We start from the raw sequence: 23175 nt of genomic DNA on the forward strand, positions 1-23175 counted from the left end.
TGCGTTATCTCTTCCTCCCAGACAAGGGCCATGAAGACCAGAGAGGCGACATGGCTTGTCCAGCTTTCACAGCTTAGGGGGACCAGCTGAGAGCACCAGGGCTTTAGCCATATCTTCCCGGGACAGTCAGGAGCAGGAGGGGAGAGAGAGAGATAGAGGCCCCATCTAGTGAACCTTGGCCTTCAGGAGACCTAGAGCTGGTGCGGCTCTGAAGCGGCAAGCTGGTCTCCCTTGGGAGTCCTGGCCCCTCTTTGAACCTGTTTTTCCCATCTGGGAAGGAATTCCTCCCGCATCACCTGTGTTGGCGCACTCAGCCCGAATTCACTGAACCTGCTCCCTAAGGTTGGCCGTTAGGGACACAGAGAGGAGCTGGACATGGGCTGTGTCCTGGAGGGCTGCAGGCTGGGAGGCAGATAAGTCATGTGCAGATGGGGTAGGCAGCAGGTGCTGTCACGGGGGTCCCGGGACTGTCGGGGTGGAAGGAGGGACAGTGTCAGGCATGTGGGAGGCACTTGGGCCAAGTCTTGACAGGCAACCAGGAGCTCTCCAGGTGTGCCCGTGTGGATGGAACAGTGTGTCCAGCGGCCCTGAGTGGTCTGCGAGGAGCTTGTGGGAGCTTAGGCTCCAGGTGGAGAACTGGGAGGGGCAGGGCTCGGGGAGACGGGGAGGGGCAGAGGGAAGAGGGCAGGCTAGCGGGCAGCTAGAGGCTCAGGCTGTCCGGGTGGTGCCTCCAACACAGTGTAATAGTGCAGAAGACAGGACGTGCCCCTGGCTCAGACCCAGAGAGCAGAGGCCGGGGTTTGGAAGCTCGTTTTCCTGGTGGCTGGTTTATCTGTGCCATCAGTGGTTATGCCTGGAACTACAGGGAGGAAGCAAAGCTCAGAGGCTTGAGGTGTTGACCCAGTGGATAGAGTGGGAGGTGACCTTGGGGCAGGTGAAGGGTGCAGGAGGGCAGTCGGCCGGAAGTGTGGCCTGTGCGGAAGCCAGGGCCAGAGAGGCTGGCCTAAGGAGGCCAGGGTCAGCCTGGCGGGCAGGGGTGAGGCTGGAGAGATGGCTGAACTGGGTCAGACCCTCTGCCAGCCAGGCCTGGCCCCTGATCTTCTGGCCCTGGGCCCGGCCGAGCTTTCCCCCTCTAGGCCTGCACCTCCCTTCTATCCTCAGGAGCAAACCTTCCCAGCGTGTTGGCCGCTGAGAGGCCTGGAGGGAGGCCAGAACCTTCACTCTCCACCGCCCGGCTGTGTGACCTCGGCCAGCTCGCTCCTCCTCCCTGGGTTCTCTGGGCTCTGAACACTGGAATTGCTGGAGCTGATTTCTGGGCTCCTCCTGCTTTCAGCTTCTTTGATCTAATTCTTGCAGCTTAAATTGCTTCCTGAGCAGGTCCTACCGGAAACTGGGATGCTAATGGCGCTCCTGGTGGCTGTGTGCCAGAGCCCAGGGTCTGGCTCTCCAGGCTCACGTCTCTTTCCTGCAGGCCTCCGACGACGCTGGGAGGGTGGGTGAGAAGGGGCAGGGTAGAGGAATGGCCAGAGAGGGTGAGAGGTTGGCCTGAGGTCACACAGCTGTGGGACAAGCGGGCCCAGGACGATGTATGGGCGGAAGATGAAGTGGCTGCGGGTCCAGAGCAGAGGACGAGCCAGCCCTCGACCCTCAGCAGCAGGGACCGTCAGCCCTGCTCTCCCTGCCCACCTGTGTTCCGCTCTCACTGCCCAGTCTCACCTCCTTCCTTTCCTGTCTCTCCTCTCCATTGAATCCCCTCATCTTTCCCTTCCCACGGGCCTGGCTAAGCCAGAGTGTGTGTGGGGTGAGCCCTGCCTGGCCCGGCACTCATTCCCTTTCTCCTGCACTTTGGGGTCACCAAGCTAAGGTGGAGGCTCCAAAGTCAGAGGATATGGGTTCAAGTCCAGACTCTGCTGTGGAACTTGGGCACGTCGCCTCCCTGCACTGAGCCTCAGTTCTCTTTTCTGAAAGATGGCAACAGTGAAAGGCTTACCCAGCGGATCTTAAATGTAGACCTCTAGCCAGGTGCTTTGCACAGGGCAGGTGCCAGAGACACGAGGGTCTCTCCTGAGAATGCGAGGGGGCTTGTCTCCTTCTTCCTCTTCTCTCTGGCCTGCTAATCAGTCTCCTCAGCCTTTGGTGAATTATACTGGCATCTTCCAGTTACTGAGGCAATATTGTTCCTAATATGGAGGTGAGAAAATGGGGAATCAGAGAGGCTGAGTGACTTGTTCAAGGCCTCACGGTGGGCGAAGGGTACAGCTGGGACTGACACCCACATCAGTCGTGCTCTCGAACTCATGCTCTAGAAGCCAGCTTGCCTTGCCTCGGTTTCCCTCAGCCGTGCTGGGAAGTCAGGGCCTGTGTCTTTGGGGAGTGGGGCTTACGGTGCTGCCCTGAGCAGGCTGCCTGGTAAGTAGGCTCCGGGGGCCATGGAGCTGCCAGATGGGGTCTGAGCTACATGGGCGGAGATGGGGTGGAGATGGGGTCAGGCGCCTGGCTGTCTCAGCATCTGTCAGGGCACTTGCTGCTGCTCCCTCCCCTCCCGGAGCCCTTTCCTGGCCACGTCAGTCCCGTCTGTGTCTCCTGTGTTTGGTCAGCACATGGCTGCAAGGTTAGGGTGCTGGACTGCGGGCGCTGAAGGGAGGATGCTCGTGGTGCAGTGCCCTCTGCATTGGGGCCGCACGTGGACTCAAGCCCAGACTCTGCTGTGGGATTTGGCCCTCATAAGAAATGGACCTGCTGGTCCTCATCTAGGGGGGCCTAGGTGAAGGGTCTAAGCTGAACACAGGGATATCAGGGTCATTAGCCATAGGGGGTGAGCATGGTGTAGCCCTGGGCTTGGTGTAGCCCTTAGGGAACCCCCTGAGGGGGCTTCCATGGTGGCTCACAGTAAAGAATCTGCCTGCAATGCGGGAGACCCAAGTCCAATCCCTGGGTCGGGAAGATCCCCTGGAGGGAGGGCATGGCAACCCTCTTGTCTGGAGAATTCCTTGGACAGAGGAGACTGGCAGGCTACAGTCCATGGTGTTGCAAAGAGTCAGACACGACTGACGACTTAACACTTTCTTTGAGAGGGAGGAGAGGTCAGAGAGGGAGATGGGTCAGGACCAGTGCTAGACACCCTTGAATTCCAGGAAAGGAGACTGACTCTTCAGATGTGTGAGGTGCTACAGGATCTGGGAGGCTGTGTGGGAGTCTGGCTTTGGAATTGGAAGGTCACAAGGTGAGATTGAGGGTTGTCAGGGGAGGTAAGGTCACCAGGATTAAGGAGAGCGCTCCCTGCGGGACTGGAAACCTTGATTCCAGAAGTGCGATTAAGAAGGCAGAGAGCCCTGGAAGGAGGAGGCTAGTGACTGATTGACGGCTGGCGGGGTCTCCAGGGCCGAGGGTTTTCCACGCAGGACAGAGATGATCTCGTGACTCTGGGGGCTTCCCTGTGGCTCAGACGTGTTAAGTAGTTAGAACAGGGAAAAGGAGTACAGAATAGTGGTGGCTAAAAGAGAGAAGCCCGCGAAAATAGAACAAAGGAAGATTGGACCTCAGGTAGAACAAACAACACTCCTGGCTAACCCAATTTACATAGGGCAGGCCCGGGGCGGGGAAAAAACAAATAAAAAGAGGAGCCAAAGGGCTGGGACTCTGCCCCGCCCCCCCAATCCCCGCAAGCTGGGTCGCTCTTCTCTTCCGTCTTTGGGTTGACATGCCCTCACGCCTCCAGGATGGATTTTCCTGTTATTATCTAAATAAAATAGAGCTGTAATGTGGAGCTGTAACACTGATTTGTCTAAGAGCTATAACACGGTCCGTTCGAGAGCTGAGAACTATGACATGGCCTGTCCAAGACCCGAGAGCTGTGACATGCCAAGGGCTTTAATGTCCGTCACCCCAGATCTTTGTAGTGATGAGACAGAACCGAGGGGTATACACTCGCCCGACAGACGTAAAGAATCTGCCTGTCAATACAGGAGACCCGCGTTCGATCCCTGGGTCAGGAAGACCTCCTGGAGAAGGAAATGGTAACCTACTCCAGTATTCTTGCCTGGAGGATTGCATGGACAGAGGACCCTGGCAGGCGACATACAGTTCGTGGGGTCGCAGAGTCACACACAACTGAGCGACTAACAACACTTCCTGAGGGTGTGCCACTAGCCAGGGGGCTGCTGGATCACCACTAGTCTGACTCTGCCCGGGGGGTCTAGAAAGGCTGGTGGAACAAAGAAAGGGAGGAGATGGGTGCGTCCAGGCAGCCCTGATCGCCATTGTGTTTACACCCTGTCGGCTTGTGGGCCTGGCTTCACCGCTGAGCATCACAAATAAGGAAATTCAGGCTGTGGAGTCAGGCCAGTCATTGCTCTTCCTGCTTTGCTTCTAGCAGCTGTGTGACCTCGGGCAGGTCTCTTCCCCTCTCTGAGCCTCAACTGTGGCCCGCACAATGGGGATGAAGATGCCCACTTTCCAGGGTGGAGGGGAGGGAGTACTCGGGGACCACCTCCTTCAGGGTCCTGTGGGGCTCAAGTTCTCAGGAAGTGATGATCTGATCTTCTGTCCTTCCAGGTGCTCGGAAGCTGCCCTCTGCTGCCTCGTCTCAGCCTCGCCTCCTGGGGCAGCAATCACCATGTTCTCCTGTGTGAAGCCCTATGAGGACCAGAACTACTCAGCCCTGAAACGGGCCTGTCTGCGTAGGAAGGTGCTCTTTGAGGACCCCAACTTCCCCGCCACCGACGACTCGCTCTACTATAAGGGCAGCCCAGGGCCCACCGTTAGGTGGAAGCGGCCCAAGGTCAGTGTCTGGTCTGAACTGGAGCTGAGACAGGCAGGCCTAGACCCACCTAGTCTGCAAGGGACAGTGGATGGCTGGGAGGGGTCCCTCCGAGGCCCCAGGTGACAGAGAAAGTGGAGGGGCTGATGCACGGCCTTCCTGTTGTCAGATTGCATCTGGATAGGGAGCCAGGAGTTGTTCCGTTGCTCAGTCATGTCCAACTCTTTGCAACCCCATGGACTGCAGCATGCCAGGCTGCCCTGTCCTTCACTATCTCCTAGTTTGCTCAAATTCATGTCCATTGAGTCAGTGATGCCATCCAACCATCTTATCCTCTGTCGCCCTCCTCTCCTCCTGCCTTCAATTTTTCCCAGCATCAGGATCTTTTCCAATGAGTTGACTCTTTGCATCAGGTGGCCAAAGTATTAGAGCTTCAGCTTCAGCATTAGTCCTTCTAATGAATATTCAGGGTTGATTTCCTTTAGTATTGATTGATTTGCTCTCCTTGCTGTCCAAAGGACTCTCAAGAGTCTTCTCTAGCACTACAGTTTGAAAGCATTGATTCTTTGGTGCTCAGCCTTCTTTATGGTCTGACTCTCACATCCGGGCATGACTACTGGAAACAGCATAGCTTTGACTATAAGGACTTTTGTCAGTAAAGTGATGGCTCTGCTTTTTAGTACGCTATCTAGGTTTGTCACAGCTTTCCTTCCAAGGAGCAAGTGTCTTTTAATTTAAGGGAGCCAGGAGAATGGCCCTCAATTCTGTAGCCACCACTGCCCAGCCAGGACCTCACCCCCTCCCTGGAACTCAGCTTCCTTATGAGGGAGGTGCGGCCCTCTGTTCTGCCACCCAGGGTTGTTTTGGGGATAAAAATGAGGTGATGTGAATGTGACGTTTTTCTAGTACAATTAGAGTGACATTCAAGTAGAAGAAATTTACTTTGCTGATTATTGTCAGTGATTTTTATAGTGATTTTGAAATAGTTACTTGCTGTACATGGAAAGGATTTTATTATGATGGTTAATTAGTAATAATAGTAGTAGTAAAAAATAAAAGCACTGCATAGACTTGTTGTGAGCATTTAAAGAGATGATGCATGAAAGTCTGGCACAGGGCCTGGCACCCATAAGACAGCTGTCATCATTACTGTTGGAATCGGTGAATTATGGAGCATCTGGCTGGCGGCTCCCTCTGTCTTGGCCTGGGTCGCTGAGGCTGGAATGTGTTGAACAGAAGTATCTGGCCTCATGGCGTGATCTCATCCTCTTTAACCATGATTCCTGAGTGTGAGAGTGGGTGCCCCAGGGGCCTGGGTGACCACCGAGAGGCTGCTGAAGGCCACTGCCCCAGGTCCCCTCTCTGTGCTGCACCACAAGCATCCTCCCTCCAGTGCCCGCAGCCATGCTGGTGACACAGAGTTGTTCACACCAGAGGGACTCAGTGTTGGAGACAGTGATGGACCTGGGTGCCTGGAGCCAGGGAGACCCCCCTGTCCGGTACTCAGAGGTACTCACAGGAGGCATCGCAGAGCTGAAGGGTGAGAGGGTATGGTGTGAGAAAGACCTGAGCTTGAAAGTCCTCAGGCTTATTTGGGAGTAAGGGGAGAGGAGGTCTGGGGCCCTGGGCTTGATGGAGCTGAGCCAGGCCAGCTGTGCTCTGAGGCAGCGGGAATCACAGGCCAGATTCTCAACAGCGTTTTCACGGCAGATTTGCACTTTACGAAGTTCCCTCCAGCCCCCTGGGCGTTTGGGGAAAGTGAAGTTTAGTTTTTAATGTTCCTCTCATAGGCTAGGCTCTCAAGTCCCTTCCAAGGCAGCAAATCCTGTTTTCTTGGACTAGGATACTTATGAGGTAGGGAAGCTGAGTCCAAGAAGGGTGGGCACCTGCTTCGATCACTCAGGGAGCCGGGAGCAGAGCCAGCCGGGGACCCAGCAGTCTTGCTTCCCCTGGCCCACCTGCCCAGTTCCAGAGAGAGCCTCCCTAGTGCCCCAAGGACTTCCACACCATGAGCTGCACTGCCTTGAAGTTCTCTGAGCTCCTAGCCGCCTCCTGGCTGGCCTGAGACTCCTGTCCTTGGCGCATTCCCAACCCCCATGCCTCCTCCCTCCTCTTTGTTTGGTGGGTGGGAAGGAGGTCGGCCTCACAAGGCCTTTGTGAGGCTTTCGGTGGAGGGGAGACACTGGAGCCCTCTGCCCTCCTCTGACCCCACTCCCTCGTGGCCCGCCTGCTGGCCCTCTCCTGCCCTCTGGCCATCACCCAGGCATTTTAGATCCTGTGGCTCTGGAAGGAAGCTGCTGAGGCACGGCCGGGATGGTTGGGCTTGATACAGTGAGAAGAGGAAACGCCAGGCTGCCTGGGCTCAGCAGCCTCTTGCTGTGTGACCCTGGTGGAGTCACCTGCCCTCTCTGGGCTCTCTGCCTGCCAGTTCGGGAGTCCTGCCTTGCACACTCTCCTGCACTGCCCTCCTCATCGGGCTTGGTGCCCAGTCCTCCACAGACATGCAAAGCGGAGGAACCGAGCTGCCCTGCCTGTCGAGGGCTGGATGTGGAGGCGGGTGACAGGCAGCGTGTGGCAGTTGGTATTGAGAAGGAGGTGACAGAGTGGGGGCCAGGGGCAGTAGAGGGGGGGGTCAGTTCTGGTTTGGAAGGCACTGCTGAGTGGTGTGCAATGAGGGGGTGAGACAGTGTGGACCCGGGTGTGAGGGATGGGCGTGTGTACACAGCCCTGCTCCATGCACAGGACACAGGACATGGGGTTGGTGCAGCCGGAAGCCGTGCCCTTGTCCCGGGTGGGTGTGGCAGGGCCAGCCCGGTGGGGTGACCATTAACTCGCAGCTGTTTGGCCCTGGGCCAGTGAGATGGAACTTTGGCCCAAAGCCGCCACGTTTCTGTGCAGTTCCACTTCCTGGGTCCTGTGACCTGACTGTTTACAAATAGAGCAAAAACCCAACTTTCTGGAAGGCCCAGGGGAAGCTGTTTTCACTCCTGTCACACCCCCAGCTCCTTCTCTTGATGTGAGTCTGGTATCCTTAGTCTGGTATTGTGGCCTGTCTGCTCTTGGGGGATCTCCTCAGTCAGCCGCCCTGCCTGCCAGCCTCCCTCCTCTTTCCCCCGAAATGGAATGAGGAAGCTGGCCGTGGAGCCAGATGGCCTCAGCCCTACTCTCCAGGAGGTGTGACCTTGAACGAGTCACTTTCCTCCCCGGGCCTCAGCTTCCTGCTCTGTGAATGGGGAGGAGTTCTTCCTTCCCCTGGTGTCTGGAGGTTGAGAGTCTTGAGGTACTTGTGCTATTAGACACACCAGAGGCAGATGACAAACTTCCTGCCCTCGACCACCTGCTCCAGCGAGCCTGGTGCTGGGGACCCAGAGTCAGTCCTGCTCGGAAGCCCCACCTCCTGTGCGCTCTCTGGTCCGATTCAGTCCCACCCAAGGCACCTGCCTCGGCCCACACCTCCTCCCAGCTCCAGTGTTCCTTGGTTCTTTACCATTCAATAAATATTTGCTGGGCGCCTCCCTCAGGGACCTAACCGGGGAGATAAGAGGAGATAAGAGACTGGAGCAGAAGGCCTGTGACTCGGGGAAACCCAAGGGGATGGGTAGATGGAGGGGGGCTTCCTCTTTTCTCAGGCCCGAGGGCTTAGTACAGCCGCTTCTCCACCCTGTGGGGTAGACCCCGCCATGTCCCCCATACTCTGCTGTCCCCAGTCTCTGGGGATAAGAGATAAGGACCCCAATCTCAGGTCCTTTGGAATCAAGAAAGGGACAACTCCGGGTCCCACAAACAGATGTCAGTTTTGGAACCTCCCAGATTCTCGCGTGGTGGCCTGGTGGTCTCCAGCCCTGTGTCTGGGGCTCAGACTCACACCAGCACCTGGAGGAGACCCTGCTCCCCGGCTGCACTGAGCAGTAGGCTCCTTTATGACGTGAGATGAGCACTTTGTGCTGAGTCCAGCCACCGGGGCCTCTGCCCTGCCTGGGAACGACCCCTCCAGGGCGCTTGTGGGGTGGCCTTTGAGGAGGGGATTGCTGGGGAGGCAGGTCTGTGGCAGAGGCAACAGGGCACCAGCTGTAACCTCTGCCCTGCTTTCCATCCCAGGCAGAGGTCCCACTTTCTTCCTGGGCCTCAGTTTCCCCGGTTGTCTAATTGATTCTGGTTATGATCTTAGATTCCGAGAGGGAGGTGACCGGGGTGAAGGTGGATGGACGATCAGAAGGGTGAGGGCAGAGGGGCCGAGGGTGCCCCGCACCTGCTGACTAGCTGCCCCCCTCTTTCTACACCAGGCCTGGAAACCTGAAGTTCAGGTTCAGGGAGGAGGTGGTTATGGGCTGTGACCTGTAGCCTGTGGAGGTGGTCTAATAGGCTGGGAGGGACCAAGAGGTGAGAGGTGGCCACAGGAGCAGGGGGCCGGGCCTCACAGAGAGGTCCACTGACCACAGAGGAGCGGTCATCCCAGCCCTAGGGGTGGCCTGGCCCAGAACCTGCCAAGCCCTCCCCTGACACTGGCGGTGGGCAGAGCCAGGCCTGGACCTGGCCCTGGAGCTCGCAGGCTGGTGGGGAGACTCCCAAGGTGAACCTCAGTGTGGACAGCAATGGGAGGGAGCACAGGGGGCTGATGTTGTCAGAAGCGGCATCTGTCTCCAGGCTGTGGCTAGATCCTGTCTTGGGGGGGAATTAGGAGTTTCCATTCCTTTCCCCTCTGGAGCCTCCCTGCCCTCAGTCCCCTCCATGCTTGCTCTGCCGGCGTCACCACCTCCAGGCAGTCTCCTTTGATCTCTCCCCGTGTTCCTGCTATCACTGCTGGGCTCATGTAGAGGGTTACCCTCAGACTTCTCCTCCAGGGCCCTGCCTGTGGGCTGGGGATTTTCTGACTGGCTCTGCTCCGTGCCTAGCTGATGGCCCAGGACAGGTCGGAGGACAGACATGGGTCTTGAGAAGTCAGGCTCCATAGTGACACTGGTGAGGGTCTGCGCTGCCCCTGACCCCTTGGGCTTATTGCCATATAGCAAGGCCCCCACACTGGGCTGAGGACAGGTGCAGGGGGATGGGGAAGGGACAGTGGCTTTGTCACTCACAAGCCCTGGTCCAGATGGAGGCTCCGGAGCTAACTGTCTGGACTGGAATCCCAGTTCACCTCTTTCTCCATGGCCTTTCAAGATGACTTAATCTCTCTGTGCCTTGGTTTCCTCATCTGTAAATTGGAGATACCTATCTCACAGGATTGTTCTGCACAGCTAGGCACACAACTGGTGCCCAGTCATTGCAGGCTGTTTCTGATTGTTCTGTTCAGGGTGTCCCATGGTGGCCCCGGGTGCCTCCAACCTCTAGTGGTTTCTCTGTCTTAAGCTGGCAGACCCACGCCTCTCCTGGTAACAGGAACACACCCTAGACCACCTCCTCTTCTCTGCTCCCTCCCGGACTGGAGGGTTTGCCCCCAGTCTGTGCTCCCTCACAGGGCAGGGCTGAGACTGGAGCCAGGGCTCCTCACCCCCCAAGCTCAGTCTCTCCCAGGGGCCAGAGCCCTGTTCTGGGGCGGGAGGGCCAGGCAGGGATGGCTGGGCCTGCCCACAGGCTGCCTTGGCAGCGCGGCTTAGTGAGGAGGAGAGCTCCGTCCCAAGGGCTGGGCTCTGTCTCATTGGTCCGCTTGACCCGTGACCCTGCACGTCACCACCCGCTGCCTGACCTTGGCATCCTCGTCTGTGGAACGGGTGGTCCAGTCTCTGGGCAGGGCCCAGCAGGGGGAGGGGTGCCTTGGAGATCACTTCCTGGGATGCCAGGCAGCAGCTGTCTCTTCCCATGGTGGGGGTATGACTGGGTCCTCCAGGTATGAAGCCTCCCTCCACACTTGTCCTGCTGACCCCAGGAGGCAGATGCTGAGTCATGGCTTCCTCTGGCTGGGCCTGGGAGATAAGATAAGGAGGGCTTCTGGAGAGCTCACTGTGTTTCCAGCCTCAATGGGTTTCCATGACCTGGGGCAGTGTTACGCAGATCTGTTGCACCCCGCAGTCCACGGTCTGTACTCTGGGGGAGCTGCCTTGCAGCTTGGCCCTAGGTCACCCTGAAATCCCATCTGGAGTGCTCGTGCCCTCAGTCTGGCCCTGCCAAACTCTTAATTTTCCCAGGCAGAGGTGGCAGCAGGAGTCCTGAACACCTTAGAAGAGCTGATAGCTCTTTGCCCCGTGTTCCCCTGCCTCAGCCCACTCCAGTATTCTTGCCTGGAGAATTTCATGGACAGAGGCACATGGTGGGCTACAGTCCATGGGGTCACAGAGAGCTGGATGAGTGACTAACACTTTCACTTTCACTTTCCCCCTGCCTCTGTGACCTGTGGAATCCTCACAAAGCCCTGCAAGCGTAATAGTCTGCCTCCTTTGCACAGGGTAGGAAACGGGAGGCTCAGAGAGGTTAAGCCACTGGCCCAAAGTTGCACAGCAGGAATTTGAAGTCTGTCTTCCTGACTCTGCTACCCTCTGCTGGCTGCTTGCGGTAGGACCTCAGTAGCTTTGTGGACACTGAACTGGTTTAGGCGCAGCCGCTGAAGTGGAAGCAGGCTTGTGCTGTGTGGCTGTAACATGTTGTTCAGCCTCTCTGGGCCTCAGTTTCCTCATCTGTAAAATGAGCACAGTGCCCACTTCTCAGGACCATGCATGGTGAGGATAGATCATGGTGCCAGCAGGAAGGAAGGCATGCCCCAGTGTTTACCTCCCCACCCCCTATTGTCGCCCCTCCCCTCCCCTCCTTGGAGAGTGAGCTGTAGAGTGAAGAAGCTGATGGGTGAGGAGGACGGGTCTGGGGAGGCCCTCTGAGGGTATCTGCTTAGTTCTGCTTGGCATTGGCTTGCTGTGTGCCCTTGAAAGTCACTGCCTCTCTCTGAATCTCCATTCCTTATCCATAAAATGGAATAGGAAGGCCACATTTATAGGAGATATCTAGAAGAGTCAAATTCATAGAGTCAGAAAGTACATTGGTAGATGCCCCAGGGGCCAGGTGGGGTGATGGGGAGGGAGGGTGGGGAGTTAAGTGTTTAATGAGGCTAGAATTTCAGTTTAGGAAGGTGAAAAGTCTGGGAGATGGATGATAGTGAAAGTTGCCCAGCAGTGTGAATGTACTTAATGCCTCTGAACCATACAGTTAAATATTGTTAAAATGCTATGTTTCATGTTATGTGACTTTTATCACAATAAAAAAAAGAAAACATAAAAAAGAAATAAAATGAAAACAAAACCAGGGCTGCACTGCTTGGATGGGGTGAAGGTCAAGTGAGACAGTCCGAGGATGCGCCCAGATGGGCTCTGGCACGGCCGTCTGTCTCCCCGCTTCTCCCCGCCCTTTGCACTCATCATGTGTCATTATGGTATGTTTCTGCCCCGTACCTTGCCCCACCTGGGGATCACGGGCCCCTGAAAGCTGGCAGGGATGGGCCCACAGGGCTGCTGGTGCTGGCGGATGATGGACACTGAGTCCTTGCTGGTCAGGGAAGACCACAGCGGGCAGGAGGAAGGTGGTGGCCCTGGTCCAGCCCCCCGAAGTCCTTCCACAGCATTTGCTCATCATCCAGACTCTGGCAGAGGAACAGAGCCAGGGGACGGGAGAAGGGCTTTCAGAGCAGCCCTAGGGGAAGCTGGGTTTGGAGAGACTTGACACAGGGCCCCAGTTGTCCAGGGCAGGCAGCGGATCTCCCACTCAGACAGTGAGGTCTCCTCTTGGCTTCTCCGCAGGACATCTGTGAGGACCCCCGCCTCTTTGTGGACGGCATCAGCTCCCACGACCTGCACCAGGGCCAGGTGGGCAACTGCTGGTTTGTGGCGGCCTGCTCATCCCTCGCTTCCCGTGAGTCACTGTGGCAAAAGGTGAGGCCTGGGTAGGGTTGGAGTGCTGGGGAGACTTAATCAGCCTGGCGCCCTCACCACCAGATGGGGGAGGTGGGGCCTGAATGAGTAGGTGAGACTTGATGACAGCTTGGGCAGGGGTGGGGTGATGCTGGGGCTCCCCAGTATTGGCTGAACCTCAGAATTGCCTTCCACTCCCCTGCCACTCAGGGGTGGGTGCTGGGAATCTATAGCTCCCAATTCTGACACATTCCCTTGTGACTCTTTGGGGGCCCACGGTGTCCCTGGAGCCACTTGGTACAATAGGCACCTGTGAAATGTGGAAGCTGCCTAAATCGTGCCGTGTGGAGCCACCACTACCTGGGGCTCAGGAGACCCTGTCAGGATCTGCTGTGTACCTTGGCCAGTCCTTGTCCTTCTTGGGGCCTCACTCTTCTCACTTGTTCAGCGGGAGTGATCAGCAGACCATCCCTTGTTGTGATTCATGGATCCAAGCAGCCAGTGTTCTGGACCAGGATGATCGGGTTTTCCGGTGCAAAGAATGGGCTCGAGGTCCCGACACTTTGCCCTCTTGTGGATGCATTTGGTGGTGCAGCTCTTTAATCCAACAGCGTTCCTTCCTGGGGAGGTGGGGAGGCTGGGAAGCTGGAGTTGTGATTGCTAAACAATCATTGACGGGGACTGCCTCCTGGGTTCCCACCCCAGCAAATACAAGTCATTGCCCCTTTCTCATTCCTATCCTTCCTGCTTTTTCTGTAGAGCAGGGCTTAAGAGCACCGGGCACCTGAGTCTTCTGGGCTCAGGTGGGAGTCCCAGCCTCGCCATTTCTTAGCTTTATAATTAGCCTCAGGTTACTCATCCAAAAAGCTAGGGTATCAGAGTAGCTCCCTCTCGGGCAGCTGTGAGGGTAGAAGGAGGCACTGCCCTTAAAGGGCCTTGCACAGTGCGGTGCTGGGGGAGTGGCGCCTGCGGGAGCCAGTGCTGTGATAATTCAGATTCCCATCCTGGGTGCAAGCAGGGTGCAAGGAGCAGGTGTTTGTTCTTGTCGCAAATCGTCCCTCAGCCTCTAGAGGGCGCCGTGCCCTCGCTCCAGGCTGGGACTGTCGTAGGTGACCTCTTGTCACGTCTTCTGAACAGGGGTGTGACCTCTCACAGCCACCCTGAGCGGGCATGCCTGGGACCTGGCCCCAGTGGTCCTGTGGGATACGGGGAGCTTTTTGCCCTAGGGCCCTCAGCAGAGGCCACTGCTGAACCCGTTGACGTGGGCAGTCAAGGGGCATCCGAGCTGGGAGGGCCTCCAAGAGCCTCATGGCCCAGAGAGGGTGGGGGCCCGGTGCTGTTCTCTGGGGGGAGAGTTGCCCTCCCCCTCCCCCTCCAGGCTCCAGCCCCCTTCTCTGAACCCAGAGCAAGGTGTGCAGCCTCCAAGTCAGGGAGGGCTCAGTCTGGGGCTGGTAGTGGCGCTTGGGAACCTGTGGGGCTGGCCCCACGCCTCCCCTCTGCCCTGTAATTGCCTGTTTATCTTTGATCTCCCCTCTTGAGGTGAGCTCCCCAGGGGCAGAGCTGGTCTAACTTATATCTTCTCTCTGAGCCCAGCAGGAGCCTGGCACAGAGAGAGCTCAAGAAAGTTTTGAGAACCCAGCCCTTCCCCAAACTGTTGGACCTCATGACTGGCAAGCAGCCCCACAGCGGGCCTTGCTGTCTCAGGCTTCCTGGGGGCTTTCAGTGGGGCCAGAGCCTGGCCCTCTGTGTCCTTCCTGGGGAATGGCCTGTCTGGTTATTTGTAGAGAGAAGCCCCAGCTCGCTATGGGCCTGCCCTGTGCCTGGCCGCTGGTGAAGCTCCCCGCCTAGTAAGCGGAAAAGGGGGCCCTGGACCCACAGACAAGAGGCCTGTCATTGATGCTGTGTGACCGCGGGCAGACCTGTGTTTAGCTCTGGGCAGCAGGTTCTTCCTGCAGGGTGTTTCAGGGCACCCACCTGACTGGTCTGGAGGCTTCGAGGGTGAAATCTCCAGGAGCTTGGGTCCCCGGGAGGTTGGGGCAGGGCGGGCTGCGCTGGACTAATTGCGCTCTGCCTTCTGGTGCTGCTGTGGTGAGAGCCCCTGGGCCCTGGCAGGAGGCACGAGGCCCCGGGGAGCTCATTACTGTTTGCCTCCCGTCCTGTCCCTGCTGACTGGGCCCTATCTGTTGTCACCCCGCACTTGCTGGGCCTGTTGCCCTGCAGGGCCTCCCCTGACCCGCCCTGTTTTCTTCATGGAATGGGGCGGGGTGCACCCTTGCTCCCCCTCCTACCTCACACTCTGGGGGTGCTGAGCCTCAGACACATCACACCCTTGACACATGTACCCCCTTCTCCAGGGAGCCGCCCCTTTACCTTGAGTATTGGACAGAGCCTGGGGCCAGCAGGCGCAGGAGTTGAACCGGCCAAACCTGGGTGTGATTCTGGTTGGGTTTCTTGAGTTGTGTGACCTGGGGCAGGTCACATTCCTGTGCACGACCTCTGTGTAAAGCTGGTCTTTCCCGTCCCCAGGGTGGGGGCGGGGTTAGAGGAACTCATGGGCTGGGAGTGGGGGTAAGTCCATGGCGCTTTGTGGCAACCTGTGTGCATTGAATGCCCACCCCGTATGTTGCCCCTCCTCTGGGCTTCCACCTGTTTCCCTGTTCTGCTGGACACTTCTTGACAGCAGCACCCCCCACCCCATGGGATCCTCAGTGGGGGCATTATTGCCTCCGCAACATGACTGTGTGTTCCCTGAGGGCAGGGCAGTGGACTTCAGGTGACCAGGTTTTGTGGACCAGAAGTCAGGATGTGAGAGTGGGGTGGGGCATTTGCCATTAGCCTGGCCTGGCCTACACCAGGTGAGTTCACCTCCCCAGGAGCCTGGCTTGGGCGCGGGGGCAGGTTTGATCCCTGTGCTGAGCCATAGGGTGCCCAGGAGTAGTCAGCTGCCCCCCTGGCTGGAGTAGAGCAGGAGGAGAAACTCAGTGGGGTGCCTGGGTGTCTGAGAGTGAGTGGTGGGAGCTGGGCATCTTGGGCCAGGGCCTGGGGGAGGCACCTGGGGGCGGGGCCGAGCAGTCTTTTGTGACTGAGCGACTTCGCTTTCACTTTTTACTTTCATGCATTGGAGAAGGAAATGGCAGCCCACTCCAGTGTTCTTGCCTGGAGAATCCCAGGGACGGGGGAGCCTGGTGGGCTGCCGTCTATGAGGTCGCAGAGAGTCGGACATGACTGAAGCGACTTAGCAGCAAGTCACTTCAGCTGTGTCCGACTCTGTGCGACCCCATGGACTGTAGCCCGACAGGCTCATCCGTCCATGGGATTCTCCAGGCAAGAACACTGGAGTGGGTTGCCATGCCCTCTTCCAGGGGATCTTTCTAACCCAGAGATGGAACCTGCGTCTCTTAAGGCTCCTGCATTGGCAGGCAGGTTCTTTACCACTAGTGCCACCTGGGAAGCCCGAGCAGTCTTTTGGTTCCATTTAAAAATGTTTCCCCTCCCACACCTGCACTGCTATCTGAGCAATCCCTGCCCTTTAGAATATGGCAGTTCATTCACCACGTGGAAATTGAACTCCAGCTCTGCCTGTGCCATTGTGGGTACCAGGGACAGGTAACGGTTTGCCAGCAAATTTGGAAAATTCAGCATTGACCACAGGACTGGAAGAAGTCAGTTTTCACTCCAGTACCAAAGAAGGGCAATGCCAAAGAATGTTCAAACTACCACAGAGTTGCATTCATTTCACATGCTAGCAAAGTAATGCTCAAAATTCTCCAAGCTAGGCCTCAACAGTATGTGGACGGAGAACTTCCAGATGTTCAGGTTGGATTTATAAAAGGGAGAAGAACCAGAGATCAAATTGCTAACAGACACTGGATCATAGAAAAAGCAAGAGAATTCTAGAAAAACATCTGTTTATGCTTCATTGACTATGCTAAAGCTTTTGTCTGTGTGGATCACAACAAACTGTGGAAACTTCTTCAAGAGATGGGAGTACCAGACCACCTTACCTGACTCCTGAGAAATCTGTATGCAGATCAAGAAGCAACAGTTGGAACCGGACATGGAACAATGGACTGGTTCAAAATTGGGAAAAGAATACGACAAAGCTGTATATTGTCACCCTGCTTATTTAACATCTATGCAGAGTACATCATGAGAAATGCCAGGCTGGATGAAGCACAAGCTGGAATCAAGATTGCTGAGACAAATATCAACAATCTTAGATATGCAGATGACACTATTATTATGGCAGAAAGCAAAGAAGAACTAAAGAGCCTCTTGATGAAAGTGAAAGAGGAGTGAAAAAGCTGGTTTAAAAACTCAGCGTTCAAAAAACGAAGATCTAGTCTCATCACTTCTTGGCAAACAGATGGGGAAACAATGGAAACAGTGAGAGATTTTATTTTCTTGGGCTCCAAAATCACTGCAAATGGTCACTGCAAATTTCATGCAAATTTCATGACTGCAGCTGTGAAATTCAAAGACATTTGCTCCTTGGAAGAAAAGCTATGACCAACCTAGACAGCATATTAAAAAGCAGAGACATTACTTTGCCAACAAAGATCCATCTAGTCAAAGCTATGGTTTCTCCAGTAGTCATGTGAGAGTTGGACCATAAAAAAGGCTGAGCGCCAAAGAATTGATGCTTTTGAACTGTGGTGTTGGAGAACACTGTTGAGAGTCCCTTGGACTTAAAGAGATCAACCCAGTCAATCCTAAAGGAAATCAATCCTGAATATTCATTGGAGGGACTGATGCTGAGGCTGAAGGTCCAATACTTTGGCCACCTGATGTGAAGAACTGATTCTTTAGAAAAGACCCTGATGCTGGGAAAGATTGAAGGCGGGAGAAGGGGATGACAGAGGATGAGATGGTTGGATGGCATCACTGACTCAATGGACATGAGTTTGAGCAAGCTCCAGGAGATGGTGAGGGACAAGCAGGCCTGGCATGCTGCAGTCCATGGTGTCAAAAAGAGCTGGACATGACTGAGTGGCTAAACAACAAAATGCTTGTGGTCCACTAGGGGCCTCCCTGGTGGCTCAGTGGTGAAGAATCTGCCTGTGATTCAGGAGACCCAGGCTCGATCCCTGGGTCGGGAAGGTCCCCTGGAAGAGGGCATGGCAACCCAGTCCAGTATTCTTGCTTGGAGAATCCCATGGACAGAGGAGCCTGGTGGGCTAGTCTCTGGGGTCGCAGTGAGTCAGACACGACTATAGCAACTGAACACACACATGGTCCACTAGACCCTCGATTGTTTTCGGTTATTGTACTTTGGCCTGTGCTTCTGTCCTCTGTGTGTGTGTGTGGCATGTCATTGCAGCTTCCCTTTTCCATCACTCCACCCCCAGCTACACTCATATACTCCATTTCTTTCCTTTGCCCACATATAATAGTGGAGCTCCTGGTTCTCCTTCAAGTACTGAGTATATAAACATTTCTCAGATTCTTCCACGGCCTTAAGTCTCCTGGGGGAAACTTGAGGCTCGATACAGGTGTAATAAGTGGTGGGGCTTTAGTAGAGGAGATTCCTGGGCATGCGGCTGCCATGCAGTACAGGGCTGAGGCAGGGCCAGCAGGCAGGAATCATCTGGGTTAGTGATTCTCCCATCCAAGTACTAACCAGGCCTGACTCTGCTGAGCTTCTGAGATCAGATGAGATCAGGTGCATTCAGGGTGGTATGGCTGTAGACTGGGTCAGTGATTCTCAGAACACAGTTCCTGGACTAGCAGCATCAGCATCACCTGGAATGAAATGCAGATTCTCAGGCCTCATGAGAGATAGGTTAAATCTGAAACTCTGGGGTGGGGCCCAGCAAACTGTGTTTTAAGTCCTGCAGGTGACTGTGATGTTCCCTAGACTCTGAGAACTTGGATTTAGGTGAGAGATGGTGCCTGGGCTGGGGAGGAGAGCTTTCAGGATAACCGACAGGCCTTGGCAATGGGTATGGAGGGGTAAAGGTGAGGCCGTGTTGAGGAGGGCTCCGAGATTTGGCTTAGTGAAGTGAAAAGTGTGAAAGTGTTAGTCACTCAATCATGTCTGCTCTTTGTGATCCCACGGCCTGTAGCCCATCAGGCTCCTCCGTCCATGGAATTCTAAAGGCAAGGATACTGGAATGGGTTGTCAAATCTCAAATTGGTGGGCCCCTCTGGTACTTGTTCCCTACCCCCTAACTCCTGCCAGGGGTTCTTCAGCCTCTCCCCACTGTGAGCACTTGCCCCCCACCTCTGGTCCTCTTAATGCCTGTAAGCAATGCTCCCTCTTCAAAACAAGTCAGCTCCCGGCCCATCCGTGGTAGCCAGGGCGGTTGCCACAGCAATTGACATCAGCAGTTGGTCCCCAAGGAGCCTGCTGCTGTCCTGCCTGCCGGCAGCGCCTCCGTTACCACTTCTGCGACGAGCAGAGGAGATGGCATTGGGGATCCCGCCCTCCTAGGCACCCCGTTTTGAAGACTGGGTGGGGCAGGGAAGAGCCAGTGGTAAAGGGGGTGGGGCAAGGGGAGGGTCAGTAGGGAGGCGGGGCCCCTCTTCGGTGGCCTCTTGCCTCGGTGGTGAGCCCCAAGTCCACTCGGCTGCCAGACGGTGGAGGCGGCAGCAGCGGCAGCAGCAGCAGCAAGTGGCCCATGGCGGAGGACGAGCCAAAGCCTTCGCAGCTCAGCATGCCCTTAGTCCTGGACCGGGACCTGACCAAGCAGATGCGGCTGCGCGTGGAGAGCCTGAAACAGCGCGGGCAGAAGCGCCAGGATGGCGAGAAGCTGCTGCGGCCGGCCGAGTCCGTGTACCGCATTGACTTCATCCAGCAGCACAGGCTGCAGTTTGAGCGCTGGGATGTTGTGCTCGACCAGCCGGGCAAGGTCACCATCACGGGCACCTCCCAGAACTGGACGCCCGACCTCACCAACCTCATGACGCGGCAGCTGCTCGACCCCGCGGCCATCTTCTGGCGCAAGGAGGACTCGGAAGCCATGGACTGGAATGAGGCCGATGCCTTGGAGTTCGGGGAGCGCCTGTCCGACCTGGCCAAGATCCGCAAGGTCATGTACTTCCTCATCACCTTCAGCGAGGGCCTTGAGCCCACCAACCTTAAGGCTTCCGTGGTCTTTAACCAGCTCTGATGACAGCTGCTGGTTGCCACCCCCTCCCCTTGCCCACTTGCCTGCCCCCAGCCCCCCTCCCCCACCCCAGGTGCGTTTGGGGATATTATCTTCTAACTGCTGGCCTGTACTTGGCTTGGAGGGACCTGAGCCTGCATCCTTCCTCCTCTCCTTTCCCTGGTGCTGACGCTCCCCGCTCCCGGGAGGAAGATGCAAACTCTTTGTAGTCTAGAAGCTGAGCCGGCTGCCGCTGCTTCTGCCCTAGACCGTGGTGGCCTGGTCGGGGCCAGTGTGGGAAGACGAGAGGCCATGGGACATTGCCTTCTCTCTGCTCCATCGCTGGGAGAGACAGAGAGAGACCAAGATACAGACAGCAACAGGCAGAGAGAGACTCATCTAAAGAACCAGCCATCCGGCTTCCTCCAGAGACAGGGAGGCAGAGACGTCAGAGCAGCCTCCTTGGAGAGTCTGGCAAACAGGCATTTGCTGCCCTCCTGGCCACAAAGCCTTTCCCTGGAGTCCGTGTCCGGAGGTGAACACCCAGCCCGAGAGCCCAGGAAGGTGCTTCTCTGAGTACCTTTTGTGGTCCCACGACACCTTACTCTTAACACATTCCGCCAGGGTGCTGTGGGAACTGATATGGGCATGGGGAGTGACTGGCATGCTGGGGGCTGTGCAGACCAACTCTCGTTCTTCTGAGAATGACTTCAGGAGGGGAGAAGTGAAGGGGAAGTCTGTCTATCCATATGTATACATGTATATCAAGAGGGATCATGCTGCGTTCATTTGGATGTATTCTGTACCTGCCCTGTGAACAAGTCTGACTTTAGATGACCTATCATATAATCACCCAGCTGGTTGCCTGGTGGCCTTTAGCAGGAGCTTGATCAGGGTGACAATGGGGATGAGGTGCTTCTGAGCTGGGAGACTTGGAGGTTCATGCAGTGAAGTGGGGAGCGGTATGCCTGGGGAGGCGGGGAAGCTGGATAGAGGAGACCCAGAGTCCTAGAGCTGGAGGCAGTAGCATCTCTGGGGCCTGCTGGGATGTCAGGCTCTTCCTGGGTGACTGTTGGGAGATGGTGAGTGTGTCGTCCCGGAGCGGCATCTTTGGTGGAGTCGAAGGGTGGGGATGGACATGGCCTGGGAGAGCAGTTGTGACAGCTGATGGTCAGAAATGGGCTGGGGTTGGCAGTGTGGTGTGACGATGAAACACTGGCCTCAGAGGTTGCTGGGGGCAACCCACTCACCAGAGAGGGAAACTGAGGCACAGTTGCCAGCAGATTCAGTTCCAGCCCGCAAACCTCACTCCCCTTCACACTACACAGGCCCAGAGTTCTGGCATCAGCCAGGGGCACCTCAGAAAGTGCCTCCAGGCCGGCCGGCCGCCCCCCCCCCTCTTTTTTTTTGGTCAGGGATGTGCCTGTGACAGTTTGCTCGAGAAGCAGAGCTGTCGAGGGGTTGGAGGGCCCTAGGAACAGAGGCAGCGAGAGATGGAGGGTGAGAGCCAACCCTAGTGATCGGCGCTGCTGGGAGGGCAGGCCCCTCCTTCAGAGGCAGGCGGATGGAAGCATCTGGAGTAGGACTCTTCATTGGGAGGTTTGACTGTGATGTGAGCAATGGTGCAACCTAACTCAAAGCTCAGGGGTCTATTCCGGGACATGCTAGGATTCCTGCTTGCTCTCTGCTGACTCCGAGACAGCCTGGAGGCCAGACCCCGGCAGATGGCCCAGCCCTTCTGTCTTTGCTTGACCTCTCCCTGCAGCTCTGGGGACCCTCTTGGTGCAGCCTGCTTGTACTCCCACCTGCTACCACGTCTGCCCCGTTCAGGCATGAGTGCCTCTGCTGTGGCCACTGTGCGTCCCCAATAAAGCCTGTGTGCCCGCCTCGTGGTGTGCATTCTCTTGTCAGGAGCCACCCCCTCCCTGGGCCCTCTCCACCCCTGCCCTCTCCTCCTGCCGCTGCTTTCAGGGATGAGTCCCTGCGCAGGCAGGTGACCGGCCCAAGATCACATGTCAGGATGGAGTTTGAAACCAGGTGCCCTGACACCCAGCCAGGAACCAACACCCCTGACAGTTTTTCCTCCAGTGGTTCCCAGCCCAGCCTCCAGGTGAGGCCTCAGGGAGGCAGAGGGCGCCGAGAGGGGATGGGGGGAAATCACCAAGTCAGGCTCCACCTTGAGTCTCCCTCCCTTGAAGGGTGGCTGGGTAGGGGGCAGACAGGACAGGAGAGTGGCTCAGGGGTAGGTAGGGTCAGGCCTGTGCCCAGGTTTCATCTGGCCTCGGTCACTAATTTGCTGCCTCTCCCCCAGTCTCGGACTTGCTAAAGGGAACAGCCTGCTTCTGTGAAGCCCTTGTATTCCTGCACTGCTGACTGGATAAGGGCACCTGGTTTCAAACTCCATGGTACCTTCCATGTCACCGTGTCGCCTTAGTGCCCCAACTGAGCCCGAGCCTCACTCTGAGTGTTTGGACGGTGACAACAGAAGCCCAGGGAGGAAGCTGCCTGCCCAAAGTCACAGCGGACGTGGGGGGCCGGAAGGGTGTATATGCGAACCAAGCTCTGGATCTGTGGACCTTTGACCCCATGACGCTGGCCCCCTGGAATGGGCAGGGGCAATGCCCCCATCTCACTGGAGGGCTCAGCCCCCAGGCGAGGCTGGTTTCTCCCCAGAGACAAGGTCAGGCCTCGCTTCAGAGGCCACTCTTCGGGTTTTGCTTCAGAACAACCCCCAGTCAGGTCTCGCAGTCCCATCTTCCTCCACCCCAGAGCCCTGCCCAGAGCAGCCACTGCTGCCCTGATTCTCTTCCCCGAGCCCAACGTCCAGCCGCAGCCTCCATCCACTCCTGAAGATGCTTCTGGGAGGTGTGTGTGTGGGGGGGAACCGAGAGAGGAAACCAACCATCCCGCTTGCCAAGGGCAGCAGTAAAGGCCGGGTCTGTTCCTGAGGCTGGACTGGGAGGAGGGCAGGGACTGTGAAGTGAGGACGCGCTTTCCGTGGGACCCGTGAGAAAGCCCCAGCAGACCTGCCCTTTCCTGAGCTCGTGCCTCCCGCTGAGCCAAGGTGAGGTGCTGTGAGAAGCTCTGCCTGGCCCTGCCACCAGCCACCACCTCTGCGACCCCAGGAGGCCTTTTTGAGTCTGTTTTCTCATCTGCCGTTCTGTGGGAGCTTGTAATGGTACCTTCCGTGTAGGGTCATCGTGAAGAAGAAATGAGTTAGTGAAGTGCTGAGCTTCCTGAGTGGCCCACGGGCTTCCTCTCTGGGTCTGCTCGTTGTAAATACTTTCTCAGTCACTGTAGACACGGGGTCCTCACTTTTCACAGTGATTCTGAGAGGAGAGTGAGAGGAACGTTTAGGAGGAAGAGCGCGCTGCAGAGAGGTGCCGTGCGTTGCCTGAGGCAGCACAGCAGCCGGAGCTCCTGGCGGCAGCACAGAGAGGTGGTGGCTCGGGCAGGGTCCAGGCCTGCTCTGGTTGGGCAGAGTGGTCTTGGTGGAGGG

The 23175-nt window shown here is 56.7% G+C and overlaps 2 protein-coding genes across 5 annotated transcripts in view; both read left to right on the plus strand.

Moving 5' to 3' along the window:
• The window catches only part of CAPN5 (calpain 5), a 56407-nt gene that overhangs the window by 11555 nt on the left and 21677 nt on the right, over nucleotides 1-23175 (plus strand). For 2 of the 4 annotated variants that reach the window (XM_027979566.2, XM_027979567.3), the window contains exons 2-3: nucleotides 4555-4780; nucleotides 12478-12609. In XM_027979566.2, coding sequence (XP_027835367.1) covers nucleotides 4616-4780; nucleotides 12478-12609 — 297 coding nt within the window. In that variant the 5' untranslated portion in view covers nucleotides 4555-4615. Of the gene's footprint in view, nucleotides 1-193; nucleotides 343-4343; nucleotides 4394-4554; nucleotides 4781-12477; nucleotides 12610-23175 lie in introns of those variants that run through there. The other 2 variants (XM_042233293.2, XM_042233294.2) reach the window with 2 other exon arrangements.
• Nucleotides 19092-21562, plus strand: OMP (olfactory marker protein). Its single transcript, XM_042233296.1, has one exon. It carries the CDS (start codon nucleotides 19209-19211, stop codon nucleotides 19698-19700), a length of 492 nt encoding a protein of 163 aa, XP_042089230.1. The 5' UTR covers nucleotides 19092-19208; the 3' UTR covers nucleotides 19701-21562.

Source organism: Ovis aries, chromosome 15 (genome assembly GCF_016772045.2).
Source record: "Ovis aries strain OAR_USU_Benz2616 breed Rambouillet chromosome 15, ARS-UI_Ramb_v3.0, whole genome shotgun sequence".
In the NCBI taxonomy this organism is placed as follows: domain Eukaryota; kingdom Metazoa; phylum Chordata; class Mammalia; order Artiodactyla; family Bovidae; genus Ovis; species Ovis aries.